This window comes from Hyla sarda, chromosome 10 (genome assembly GCF_029499605.1).
Source record: "Hyla sarda isolate aHylSar1 chromosome 10, aHylSar1.hap1, whole genome shotgun sequence".
Classification (NCBI taxonomy): Eukaryota; Metazoa; Chordata; class Amphibia; order Anura; family Hylidae; genus Hyla; species Hyla sarda.
Window position 1 is genome coordinate 66,812,616 of NC_079198.1, and position 14,581 is coordinate 66,827,196.

Below are 14,581 nucleotides of genomic sequence, written 5' to 3' on the forward strand. Positions count from 1 at the left end.
ATTGGCCCATTGGTGCCCAAGATAGTAATTACATTTTTAAAGAGTACCAGTCATGATTTTATAATCCTCCCAGTTCACTGCCCCCATCATGATAAACCACCCCCTGCCTTTATTTTTATATTTTTTTTAGTTTTCTACCTTGATATTGCTCTGTATTTTCTGCCCAGTCTCAGGTTCACAGACTGGGAAGGGGCGTGACATCATCTGAAGTCATACAGGGGAGAACATCCTCTCTCACTCTGCTACACACAGCCCAGAGCTGTTCAGTGTGAGATGAGCTATGATTGGCTAAGGCTGCACACACCCTCCTCAGCACTCCAGACTGCATTTCCTGATTTTGGACTTCTGCCAGGCCAGCAGTAGTCCAAAGTCTGTGCAAGAGATGAGGGGAAATGTGCTCTGGATAAGTAGGGAGACACCTAGTGTCAGCTTTTTCAAACACAAGTAAAACATAGAAAACAAGCTTCTAATCCCCCAGCTGGACAAAACAAAAGTAAAATTAGGATCGATAAAGTTTAGTAAAATAAAAAAAAGCCTCCAAAATGTCCATAAAATATGCTTTTTAGTGTAAAAAAAAACTAAAGGACTATATAAACAACATAACTTAAATATATAGTTATAATTTAACCAACACATATAGTAAGGTGGACAATTACTTAGAAATGATGTATTCCCTTACATTTTATCAGCAGCACAAATAGTGGGGATTTCTCCACCCTGTGTACAAATAGGGCAGAATGAGCTTTTAAAGGGGTACTCCACTGGAAAACATTTTTTTTTTTTATTTATCAAATGGTGCCAGGAAGAAAAGAACTATGCAACTTCCTCTGGAGCTGATAAGTACTGGAAGAATTAGGAACTTTAAATAGAAGTAATTTACAAAACTAGAAGTAATTCACAAAACTGTTTAACTTTTTGGCAACCGTTGATTTAAAAAAAAATGTTTTCAACTGGAGTACCCCTTTAAAGAGACTTTAGTGTTCTCCTTCTCCTGAGGCCTAAAACTTTTTTTCTTTGTTAGAGACCATTTCCCAGGACGCTCTCTACTCTCTATTGTATCTTAGTCTCTATAGAATACATTTGTAGCGCAGCCCCGTTTTATTCCAAAAACTTTTATTGTGCATTATAAACTCTAGACAAGATTACTCAAGGGAGTGGAGTAAATGGTCACCCGTTGACCCACACTAAATCCAATACACCAGGTTAGGCTGGGTTCACACTATGTTTTTGCAATACAGTTCCCGTATATGTTTTCAATTTGAAAACCATATGGAACTGTATTGAAAACCGTATGCCAAAAGATGCATCTGGTTGTGTCCGTTTTGCATCCTGTACAGTTTTGTCAGTTTTTTTCCTGTACCCAAAACCGTAGCCTACGCCGGTTTTTGGTCAGGGTGAAAAACCGTATTGAAACGTATACTTTTTTTTTAACATGGGAGTCAATGGGAACTGTAGAGAACCATATGTGTGTACGGTTCCATCCAGTTTTTGACTTTGCGCAGTTTTTTTTCTTGGAATTTCAAACAAGTGAAACTTTATTCATAATGGAGTGAAAAGTTTAAAAACTTATACGTTTTTTTTCTTAAAAAATGGATGCAACCGGACATCATTTTTCAAATTTGTACACACGTTTTGGTACAGTTTAGTCAAGTTTTGAGGAATCCGTTTTCCATCAAAAACCTGAGACGGGAACTGTACTGCAAAAACGTGGTGTGAACCCAGCCTTATAGTGTGGGTGAACAGGAGACCGATGCGGGGTCTCTGACTAATATACACGCCTGCAGTCCGGCGCCCGGTCCCTCTGAAGATCGGCTTCTTTCTTCTGTGAATTGCGTACTTGAGGGGGGCCCGCCAGCTGTAGTTGAATATTGATCGTTGCTGGTCAGGTGAGCGATCAGTAGGCAAAAGCGATCACGTGATTAGCAACCATGAATATTCAAATCCAGCCAGTGGGCCCGCCTCCAGCGCACAATTCACAGAAGAAAGAAAAGGATCTTCAGAGGGACCGGGTGTCGGACTGCAGGTATGTAATTAGTCAGAGACCCCGCATCGGTCTCCTGTTCCCCTGCACTATAACCCGGTGTATTGGGTTTAGTGTGGGTGAACGGGTGACCGTTTTCCTTTAAGCATTAAAAGTACCACTTGTTCTATTAGTCTGCAGGATGGAGAAATCCCCAATAAATCTTGGCTCCTGAAAGGGAAGACACATAAACACTGTATATCGGAAACTTTAGAAACATCCAATGAAATATTGGTCATTTTCATTTAGAAAGATAAACTAAACAGTCATCAGTTGATGTCGGCAAAAACATACAAATCTAAAATCTGCTGTGCCCACAAAAGGTTTAAGGGGGTACTCCGTCCCTAGACATCTTATCCCCTATCCAAAGGATAGAGGATAAGATGTCTGATTGCGGGGGTCCCGCCCCTGGGGACCCCCACATTCTACCATGCGACACCCACCTGTAACGGCTTCCGGAACTGCTGGAGGCCCTCAGGCTAATACCATCCCGACCACGGAGAGTGAAGATTGTGACGTCACGACTCCGCCCCCGTGTGACGTCACAGCCTGCCCCCTCAGTGCAAGTCTATGGGAGGGGGCGTGACAGGGTGGGGTGTGACATCACACGGGGGCAGAGTCGTGACGTCACGATCTTCAGTCCCCGGGGTCGGGATGGTATTAGCCTGAAGGCCTCCAGCGGTTCCGGAAGCCGTTACAGGTGGGTGCCGCTTGGTAGAATGTGGGGGTCCCCAGCAGCGGGACCCCCGTGATCAGACATCTTATCCCCTATCCTTTGGATAGGGGATAAGATGTCTAGGGGGGGGGGGGGGGGAGTACCCCTTTAAAGGGGAACTCTGGGAAAAAAGTGTCTTTAAATTGACTGTTGACAGAAAGTTCTACGGATTTGTGAATTACTTATGTTAGAAATAAAATGTAACCCTTCCAGTACTTAGCTGCTGTATGCTCCACAGGAAGTCCTGTTATACCTTCCAGTCAGACAAGTTGCTCCCTCCCTGTCAGGAAGAGTCAGCAGAGAGCACTGTGGTCAGACTGGAAAGAACTACACAACTTCCTCTCAGGCACAAGAACTGATAAGTACTGGAAGGCTTGAATTATTTTATACAAAGGTAATTTACAAATCTGTACAAGTTTCTTGCACCAGCTGATTCAAAAACATGTTTTTCTCCAGAGTACCCCTTTATTCTGCATATGGCTGGTTTTATATCTCTTGTGATTGGTAGCTTGAAGTTATTGACGTCTCTGGCTGATGATTGATTATTGCTACCAGCGCCCACCAGATCCTGCTCAGCCAATCACTGGGCACAGCAATGTCCCACCTCAGTCAGTGATTGGCTGTGCGGGCTCTTCTGAGGACAAAGTGTAACCAGGAATCGGCAGCTGCGGAGGAGGTTAGCGATATATTTGGTATCTCTGATGCTCCCATAGACAACCCCACTACTCCATTGAGAGTCTGGACTCTATTCTAGAAAAGTATTGGTACCTAGAGGTCCTGCCCCGCGGCCAAACACTTATGCCCTGGAGTGCCCCTTTAAGGAACAACATACATTTCCTTTGAATAACAGACTGGTGGTATGCGGTGTGTAGTGTCCTAAATAAAGCTATAAGAAAGATGCTTCAGAGATGTCATGGTGGATCTCTAGGTCCAGTTGTCTATCAGGAACCCGGTAAAGGAGACACAACCTCCGGCCGATCAGCAGTCACCCAGCTTTCCAACAAACAGTTATTACAAGCGACGCACAGCGCGTGTTTGTAATCGCTCTAAATCTGTCACATGACCACCATCACGTGGCTTACAGCATGGCTGACTATTGTGAGGTGTTTAGTTTCAGTATCAGGTGATCACTTACACGGAGGCGTGTACGAGAGGCGGTCTGTGATTGGTCAGATTGGGCGCCCTTGTTTTTCTATGGCCACGGCAGGGAGGTGGGTACAGAGCGGCTCTCTGATTGGACGAGGCAATGACAGCGGGGACTGAAGGGCGCAGCACGTGCCCTGGGTCACTGTCTGTTGTGTGTCAGGAAATAACTGACCTGTGTACGGTGTGATACTCCCAAAGGGCTGCAGGTGGCGCGCTTATACACACAGCCTGTACTGAGCCCACACAAGGGGATGTGAGGATGGGGTCAGCTGACACGTGATAAATGTGTCTATACAGCCAGGAGCATGCGTGCGATGTGTGGAAGAGGGAGTGCAGCATTATATAGGATACAGATGAGTGGGGTTTAGTGCAGCATCATATAGGATACAGATGAGTGGGGTTTAGTGCAGCATCATATAGGACACAGATGAGGGGGGTTTAGTGCAGCATCATATAGGGCACAGATGAGTGGGGTTTAGTGCAGCATCATATAGGATACAGATGAGTGGGGTTTAGTGCAGCATCATATAGGATACAGATGAGTGGGGTTTAGTGCAGCATCATATAGGACACAGATGAGGGGGGTTTAGTGCAGCATTATATAGGATACAGATGAGTGGGGTTTAGTGCAGCATCATATAGGATACAGATGAGGGGGGTTTAGTGCAGCATCATATAGGATACAGATGAGTGGGGTTTAGTGCAGCATCATATAGGATACAGATGAGGGGGGTTTAGTGCAGCATTATATAGGATACAGATGAGGGGTTTAGTGCAGCATCATATAGGATACAGATGAGGGGGGTTTAGTGCAGCATCATATAGGATACAGATGAGTGGGGTTTAGTGCAGCATCATATAGGATACAGATGAGGGGGGTTTAGTGCAGCATCATATAGGATACAGATGAGTGGGGTTTAGTGCAGCATCATATAGGACACAGATGAGGGGTTTAGTGCAGCATCATATAGGATACAGATGAGTGGGGTTTAGTGCAGCATTATATAGGATACAGATGAGTGGGGTTTAGTGCAGCATTATATAGGATACAGATGAGTGGGGTTTAGTGTAGCATCATATAGGATACAGATGAGTGGGGTTTAGTGCAGCATCATATAGGATACAGATGAGTGGGGTTTAGTGCAGCATCATATAGGATACAGATGAGTGGGGTTTAGTGCAGCATCATATAGGACACAGATGAGGGGGGTTTAGTGCATCATTATATAGGATACAGATGAGGGGTTTAGTGCAGCATCATATAGGATACAGATGAGTGGGGTTTAGTGCAGCATTATATAGGATACAGATGAGTGGGGTTTAGTGCATCATTATATAGGATACAGATGAGTGGGGTTTAGTGCAGCATCATATAGGATACAGATGAGTGGGGTTTAGTGCAGCATCATATAGGGCACAGATGAGTGGGGTTTAGTGCAGCATTATATAGGATACAGATGAGTGGGGTTTAGTGCAGCATCATATAGGACACAGATGAGGGGGGTTTAGTGCAGCATTATATAGGATACAGATGAGTGGGGTTTAGTGCAGCATCATATAGGACACAGATGAGGGGGGTTTAGTGCAGCATTATATAGGATACAGATGAGTGGGGTTTAGTGCAGCATTATATAGGATACAGATGAGTGGGGTTTAGTGCAGCATTATATAGGATACAGATGAGTGGGGTTTAGTGTAGCATCATATAGGATACAGATGAGTGGGGTTTAGTGCAGCATCATATAGGATACAGATGAGTGGGGTTTAGTGTAGCATCATATAGGATACAGATGAGTGGGGTTTAGTGTAGCATCATATAGGATACAGATGAGTGGGGTTTAGTGCAGCATCATATAGGATACAGATGAGTGGGGTTTAGTGTAGCATCATATAGGATACAGATGAGTGGGGTTTAGTGCAGCATTATATAGGATACAGATGAGTGGGGTTTAGTGCAGCATTATATAGGATACAGATGAGTGGGGTTTAGTGTAGCATCATATAGGATACAGATGAGTGGGGTTTAGTGCAGCATCATATAGGATACAGATGAGTGGGGTTTAGTGCAGCATCATATAGGATACAGATGAGTGGGGTTTAGTGCATCATTATATAGGATACAGATGAGGGGTTTAGTGCAGCATCATATAGGATACAGATGAGTGGGGTTTAGTGCAGCATTATATAGGATACAGATGAGTGGGGTTTAGTGCATCATTATATAGGATACAGATGAGTGGGGTTTAGTGCAGCATCATATAGGATACAGATGAGTGGGGTTTAGTGCAGCATCATATAGGGCACAGATGAGTGGGGTTTAGTGCAGCATTATATAGGATACAGATGAGTGGGGTTTAGTGCAGCATCATATAGGACACAGATGAGGGGGGTTTAGTGCAGCATTATATAGGATACAGATGAGTGGGGTTTAGTGCAGCATCATATAGGACACAGATGAGGGGGGTTTAGTGCAGCATTATATAGGATACAGATGAGTGGGGTTTAGTGCAGCATTATATAGGATACAGATGAGTGGGGTTTAGTGCAGCATTATATAGGATACAGATGAGTGGGGTTTAGTGTAGCATCATATAGGATACAGATGAGTGGGGTTTAGTGCAGCATCATATAGGATACAGATGAGTGGGGTTTAGTGCAGCATTATATAGGATACAGATGAGTGGGGTTTAGTGTAGCATCATATAGGATACAGATGAGTGGGGTTTAGTGCAGCATCATATAGGATACAGATGAGTGGGGTTTAGTGTAGCATCATATAGGATACAGATGAGTGGGGTTTAGTGTAGCATCATATAGGATACAGATGAGTGGGGTTTAGTGCAGCATCATATAGGATACAGATGAGTGGGGTTTAGTGTAGCATCATATAGGATACAGATGAGTGGGGTTTAGTGTAGCATCATATAGGATACAGATGAGTGGGGTTTAGTGCAGCATCATATAGGATACAGATGAGTGGGGTTTAGTGCAGCATCATATAGGATACAGATGAGTGGGGTTTAGTGTAGCATCATATAGGATACAGATGAGTGGGGTTTAGTGCAGCATCATATAGGATACAGATGAGTGGGGTTTAGTGCAGCATTCTATAGGATACAGATGAGTGGGGTTTAGTGCAGCATCATATAGGGCACAGATGAGTGGGGTTTAGTACAGCATCATATAGGATACAGATGAGTGGGGTTTAGTGCAGCATCATATAGGGCACAGATGAGTGGGGTTTAGTGCAGCATCATATAGGATACAGATGAGTGGGGTTTAGTGCAGCATCATATAGGATACAGATGAGTGGGGTTTAGTGCAGCATCATATAGGATACAGATGAGTGGGGTTTAGTGCAGCATTATATAGGATACAGATGAGTGGGGTTTAGTGCAGCATTCTATAGGATACAGATGAGTGGGGTTTAGTACAGCATCATATAGGACACAGATGAGTGGGGTTTAGTGCAGCATCATATAGGACACAGATGAGGGGGGTTTAGTGCTGCATCATATAGGACACAGATGAGTGGGGTTTAGTGCTGCATCATATAGGACACAGATGAGGGGGGTTTAGTGCTGCATCATATAGGATACAGATGAGTGGGGTTTAGTGCAGCATCATATAGGGCACAGATGAGTGGGGTTTAGTGCAGCATCATATAGGACACAGATGAGTGGGGTTTAGTGCAGCATCATATAGGACACAGATGAGTGGGGTTTAGTGTAGCATCATATAGGATACAGATGAGTGGGGTTTAGTGCAGCATCATATAGGACACAGATGAGTGGGGTTTAGTGTAGCATCATATAGGATACAGATGAGTGGGGTTTAGTGCAGCATCATATAGGGCACAGATGAGTGGGGTTTAGTGCAGCATCATATAGGATACAGATGAGTGGGGTTTAGTGCAGCATCATATAGGATACAGATGAGTGGGGTTTAGTGCAGCATTATATAGGATACAGATGAGTGGGGTTTAGTGCAGCATTCTATAGGATACAGATGAGTGGGGTTTAGTACAGCATCATATAGGACACAGATGAGTGGGGTTTAGTGCAGCATCATATAGGATACAGATGAGTGGGGTTTAGTGCAGCATCATATAGGATACAGATGAGTGGGGTTTAGTGCAGCATTATATAGGATACAGATGAGTGGGGTTTAGTGCTGCATCATATAGGACACATGAGTGGGGTTTAGTGCAGCATCATATAGGACACAGATGAGTGGGGTTTAGTGTAGCATCATATAGGATACAGATGAGTGGGGTTTAGTGCAGCATCATATAGGACACAGATGAGTGGGGTTTAGTGTAGCATCATATAGGATACAGATGAGTGGGGTTTAGTGCAGCATCATATAGGATACAGATGAGTGGGGTTTAGTGCAGCATCATATAGGATACAGATGAGTGGGGTTTAGTGCAGCATCATATAGGATACAGATGAGTGGGGTTTAGTGTAGCATCATATAGGGCACAGATGAGTGGGGTTTAGTGCAGCATCATATAGGATACAGATGAGTGGGGTTTAGTGCAGCATCATATAGGATACAGATGAGTGGGGTTTAGTGTAGCATTATATAGGATACAGATGAGTGGGGTTTAGTGCAGCATCATATAGGGCACAGATGAGTGGGGTTTAGTGCAGAATCATAAGATACAGATGAGTGGGGTTTAGTGCAGTAGGCAGATGATGAGGGGTGTAGTACAGCAGAAGGCAGATGATGAGGGGTGTAGTGCAGCAGTAGGCAGATGATGAGGGGTGTAGTACAGCAGCAGGCAGATAATGAGGGGTGTAGTGCAGCAGCAGGAAGATGATGGGTGTAGTGCAGCAGTAGGCAGATGATGAGGGGTGTAGTGCAGCAGGCAGATGATGAGGGGTGTAGTGCAGCAGTAGGCAGATGATGAGGGGTGTAGTGCAGCAGGCAGATGATGAGGGGTGTAGTGCAGCAGCAGGCAGATGATGAGGGGTGTAGTGCAGCACTCTATAAGATGATGAGGGGTGTAGTGCAGTAGGCAGATGATGAGGGGTGTAGTGCAGCAGTAGGCAGATGATGAGGGGTGTAGTGCAGCAGTAGGCAGATGATGAGGGGTGTAGTGCAGCAGTAGGCAGATGATGAGGGGTGTAGTGCAGCAGTAGGCAGATGATGAGGGGTGTAGTGCAGCACTCTATAAGATGATGAGGGGTGTAGTGCAGCAGTAGGCAGATGATGAGGGGTGTAGTGCAGCACTCTATAAGATGATGAGGGGTGTAGTGCAGCACTCTATAAGATGATGAGGGGTGTAGTGCAGCAGGCAGATGATGAGGGGTGTAGTGCAGCACTCTATAAGATGATGAGGGGTGTAGTGCAGCACTCTATAAGATGATGAGGGGTGTAGTGCAGCACTCTATAAGATGATGAGGGGTGTAGTGCAGCAGGCAGATGATGAGGGGTGTAGTGCAGCACTCTATAAGATGATGAGGGGTGTAGTGCAGCAGTAGGCAGATGATGAGGGGTGTAGTGCAGCACTCTATAAGATGATGAGGGGTGTAGTGCAGCACTCTATAAGTTGATGAGGGGTGTAGTGCAGCAGGCAGATGATGAGGGGTGTAGTGCAGCACTCTATAAGATGATGAGGGGTGTAGTGCAGCACTCTATAAGATGATGAGGGGTGTAGTGCATCAGGCAGATGATGAGGGGTGTAGTGCAGCACTCTATAAGATGATGAGGGGTGTAGTGCAGCACTCTATAAGATGATGAGGGGTGTAGTGCAGCACTCTATAAGATGATGAGGGATGTAGTGCAGCACTCTATAAGATGATGAGGGGTGTAGTGCAGCAGTAGGCAGATGATGAGGGGTGTAGTGCAGTAGGCAGATGATGAGGGGTGTAGTGGAGCACTCTATAAGATGATGAGGGGTGTAGTGCAGCAGTAGGCAGATGATGAGGGGTGTAGTGCAGCACTCTATAAGATGATGAGGGGTGTAGTGCAGCACTTTATAAGATGATGAGGGGTGTAGTGCAGCAGGCAGATGATGAGGGGTGTAGTGCAGCACTCTATAAGATGATGAGGGGTGTAGTGCAGCACTCTATAAGATGATGAGGGGTGTAGTGCAGCACTCTATAAGATGATGAGGGGTGTAGTGCAGCAGGCAGATGATGAGGGGTGTAGTGCAGCACTCTATAAGATGATGAGGGGTGTAGTGCAGCACTCTATAAGATGATGAGGGGTGTAGTGCATCAGGCAGATGATGAGGGGTGTAGTGCAGCACTCTATAAGATGATGAGGGGTGTAGTGCAGCACTCTATAAGATGATGAGGGGTGTAGTGCAGCACTCTATAAGATGATGAGGGGTGTAGTGCAGCACTCTATAAGATGATGAGGGGTGTAGTGCAGCACTCTATAAGATGATGAGGGGTGTAGTGCAGCACTCTATAAGATGATGAGGGGCGTAGTGCAGCACTCTATAAGATGATGAGGGGTGTAGTGCAGCAGGCAGATGATGAGGGGTGTAGTGCAGCACTCTATAAGATGATGAGGGGTGTAGTGCAGCACTCTATAAGATGATGAGGGGTGTAGTGCAGCACTCTATAAGATGATGAGGGGTGTAGTGCAGCACTCTATAAGATGATGAGGGGTATAGTGCAGCAGTCTATAAGATGATGAGGGGTGTAGTGCAGCACTCTAAGATGATGAGGGGTGTAGTGCAGCACTCTATAAGATGATGAGGGGTGTAGTGCAGCAGTAGGCAGATGATGAGGGGTGTAGTGCAGCAGTAGGCAGATGATGAGGGGTGTAGTGCAGCACTCTATAAGATGATGAGGGGTGTAGTGCAGCACTCTATAAGATGATGAGGGGTGTAGTGCAGCACTCTATAAGATGATGAGGGGTGTAGTGCAGCACTCTATAAGATGATGAGGGGTGTAGTGCAGCAGGCAGATAATGAGGGGTGTAGTGCAGCACTCTATAAGATGATGAGGGGTGTAGTGCAGCACTCTATAAGATGATGAGGGGTGTAGTGCAGCACTCTATAAGATGATGAGGGGTGTAGTGCAGAACTCTATAAGATGATGAGGGGTGTAGTGCAGCAGGCAGATGATGAGGGGTGTAGTGCAGCACTCTAAGATGATGAGGGGTGTAGTGCAGCACTCTATAAGATGATGAGGGGTGTAGTGCATCAGGCAGATGATGAGGAGTGTAGTGCAGCACTCTATAAGATGATGAGGGGTGTAGTGCAGCACTCTATAAGATGATGAGGGGTGTAGTGCAGCACTCTATAAGATGATGAGGGGTGTAGTGCAGCACTCTATAAGATGATGAGGGGTGTAGTGCAGCAGCAGGCAGATGATGAGGGGTGTAGTGCAGCACTCTATAAGATGATGAGGGGTGTAATGCAGCACTCTAAGAAGATGAAGGGTGTAATGCAGCACTCTATAAGATGATGAGGGGTGTAGTGCAGCAGGCAGATGATGAGGGGTGTAGTGCAGCACTCTATAAGATGATGAGGGGTGTAGTGCAGCACTCTATAAGATGATGAGGGGTGTAGTGCAGCAGCAGGCAGATGATGAGGGGTGTAGTGCAGCAGTAGGCAGATGATGAGGGGTGTAGTGCAGCAGTAGGCAGATGATGAGGGGTGTAGTGCAGTAGGCAGATGATGAGGGGTGTAGTGCAGTAGGCAGAGGATGAGGGGTGTAGTGCAGTAGGCAGAGGATGAGGGGTGTAGTGGAGCACTCTATAAGATGATGAGGGGTGTAGTGCAGCACTCTATAAGATGATGAGGGGTGTAGTGCAGCACTCTATAAGATGATGAGGGGTGTAGTGCAGCAGTAGGCAGATGATGAGGGGTGTAGTGCAGTAGGCAGATGATGAGGGGTGTAGTGGAGCACTCTATAAGATGATGAGGGGTGTAGTGCAGCACTCTATAAGATGATGAGGGGTGTAGTGCAGCACTCTATAAGATGATGAGGGGTGTAGTGCAGCAGTAGGCAGATGATGAGGGGTGTAGTGCAGTAGGCAGATGATGAGGGGTGTAGTGCAGTAGGCAGATGATGAGGGGTGTAGTGCAGCACTCTATAAGATGATGAGGGGTGTAGTGCAGCAGTAGGCAGATGATGAGGGGTGTAGTGCAGTAGGCAGATGATGAGGGGTGTAGTGCAGTAGGCAGATGATGAGGGGTGTAGTGCAGTAGGCAGATGATGAGGGGTGTAGTGCAGCACTCTATAAGATGATGAGGGGTGTAGTGCAGCACTCTATAAGATGATGAGGGGTGTAGTGCAGCACTCTATAAGATGATGAGGGGTGTAGTGCAGTAGGCAGATGATGAGGGGTGTAGTGCAGCACTCTATAAGATGATGAGGGGTGTAGTGCAGTAGGCAGATGATGAGGGGTGTAGTGCAGCACTCTATAAGATGATGAGGGGTGTAGTGCAGCACTCTATAAGATGATGAGGGGTGTAGTGCAGCAGTAGGCAGATGATGAGGGGTGTAGTGCAGCACTCTATAAGATGATGAGGGGTGTAGTGCAGTAGGCAGATGATGAGGGGTGTAGTGCAGCACTCTATAAGATGATGAGGGGTGTAGTGCAGTAGGCAGATGATGAGGGGTGTAGTGCAGTAGGCAGATGATGAGGGGTGTAGTGCAGCACTCTATAAGATGATGAGGGGTGTAGTGCAGCACTCTATAAGATGATGAGGGGTGTAGTGCAGTAGGCAGATGATGAGGGGTGTAGTGCAGCAGTAGGCAGATGATGAGGGGTGTAGTGCAGCAGTAGGCAGATGATGAGGGGTGTAGTGCCGCACTCTATAGACATGTAAGGTTGGGCTCCGCTGGCCCCGCCCGCCTCTTTATTCCCAGGCTCCTGTGGCTCGGGCGGGTAGAGACCTCAGTAGCGGCGGAAGATTGTGCGGGCACTCACCGATCATGGCAGCCGGGGCAGCTCTATCCGGGGTGAAGGTGAGGACTGGCGGCACCGGATATGGGGTCCGGGGGATGGTGGGAGGGAGAGCGGCTCTGTGTACACGGACACGACGGTCCCGGAGCCTGATCTCTCACCGTACACTCTGCCCCATTGTTCTCCCATAGATGTAATACTGGCAGATAACACTGTTTACAGCCTACATCCCCATACACACGATCACGTGTTGTGCGGTAACTAAAGTCAATATCTAGCTCCTTATGAGTATATAATCTATGTATAAGACCCTGCCCCTCCCCCATCCCAGCACTGGGCCCCAGTACTGTGCATAATGACATACTAGGTCTTTGTATACACCAGCCTCCTGCCTGATAGGATATATGTGCCTATGGCAGTGTTTTCCAAGCAGTGTGTCTTCAGCTGTTACAAGACTACAACTCCCAGCATGCCCGGACAGCCAAAGGCTGTCCGGGCATGCAGGGAGTTGTAGTTTTGCAATAGCTGGAGACACATTGTTAGAAAAAACACCAACCTATGGCATTGATCCCTCCACTTGTGGCTTGCCAGCTGTTGCGGAACTACAACTTCCAGCATTTCTGGACATGCTGGGAGTAGTAGTAGTTTCACAACAGCTGGAGAGCCGAATATTTGAGACTGCCGGCCAAGTCTACAATACTTTCAGCTTGGTTTAGCGGCGCAGAAATGACTTGGATCAGTACCATGTCATAATAACTTTCTATGGCTATGTTCACACACGACAGCTTTCTTGCAGAATTATTTGCCAGTGAGCACTGGTGCCATGCATCTGTATGGGGTGGTCCCAGCAGCCTGTGCTTGGGTCCCTGCATTTAGATGAATGGGATGCTTGTAGAGTATGTTGCCATGTGTACACATGCAGGTTCCCTTAGGCACATCCGTGTAATTGTGGAGGTTACTAAAGGTGAGTTGCTGCTTACGCTCTTGCAGATGCCCTTGAAGACGTCTTTGACATGTGTAAATGACATTTACACATGACGTCATACATAACGGCTGTCACACTGCTTTCTAAAAGTCCTGAAGATCACACTGCTGAAGCTCCACTGTATTATATAGGGCAGCGGTCTCCAACCTGCGGACCTCCAGATGTTGCAAAACTACAACTCCCAGCATGCACGGACAGCCTTTGGCTGTCCGGGCATGCTGGGAGTTATAGTTTTGCAACATCTGGAGGTCCGCAGGTTGGAGACCACTGATATACAGCATGACCTGTGGAGGTTAAAGGGGTACTACCGTGAAAAACTTTTATTTTTATTTTTTTTATTTTTATTTTTTTTAATCAACTGGTGCCAGAAAGTTTAACAGATTTGTAAATCACTTCTATTAAAAACATCTTAATCCTTCCAGTACTTTTTAGGGGCTGTATACTAAAGGGAAATCCAAAAAAGAACTGCATTTCCTTTGATGTCCTGACCACAGTGCTCTCTGCTGACCTCTGCTGTCCATTTTAGGAACTGTCCAGAGAAGCATATGTTTGCTATGGGGATTTTCTCCAGTTCCAGCAGAGGTCAACAGAGAGCACTGTGGTCAGGACATCACAGGAAATGCATTTCTTTTTTTGGATTTATCTTTAGTTTACAGCCCATAAAAAGTACTGGAAGGATTAAGATGTTTTTAATAGAAGTGATTTACCAATCTGTTTAACTTTCTGGCACCAGTTGATAATAAAAAGTTTTCCACGGTAGTACCCCTTTAATGATACTCCTTATATAATACACATACAGCATTCTCCTCGCTATACGCCGTACACACATGAGCGCTCT

At 46.1% G+C, this 14,581-nt stretch overlaps 1 protein-coding gene and 1 long non-coding RNA gene across 3 annotated transcripts in view; one reads left to right on the forward strand and one right to left on the reverse strand.

Annotated features, from left to right (window-relative positions):
* The window catches only part of LOC130294553 (uncharacterized), a 49,819-nt gene that overhangs the window by 2,956 nt on the left and 32,282 nt on the right, over nt 1-14,581 (reverse strand). The gene's annotated exons all lie outside the window — the stretch shown is intronic.
* The window catches only part of LOC130294551 (branched-chain-amino-acid aminotransferase, cytosolic-like), an 85,273-nt gene continuing 74,083 nt past the window's right edge, over nt 3,392-14,581 (forward strand). Inside the window, exon 1 of one of the 2 annotated variants that reach the window (XM_056544531.1) lies at nt 3,392-3,411. Coding sequence is in view for 1 of the 2 variants with exons in the window: in XM_056544530.1 (XP_056400505.1) it covers nt 12,788-12,820 (33 nt within the window). In the remaining variant the exon portion in view is untranslated. Of the gene's footprint in view, nt 3,412-12,668; nt 12,821-14,581 lie in introns of those variants that run through there. The other variant, XM_056544530.1, reaches the window with a different exon arrangement.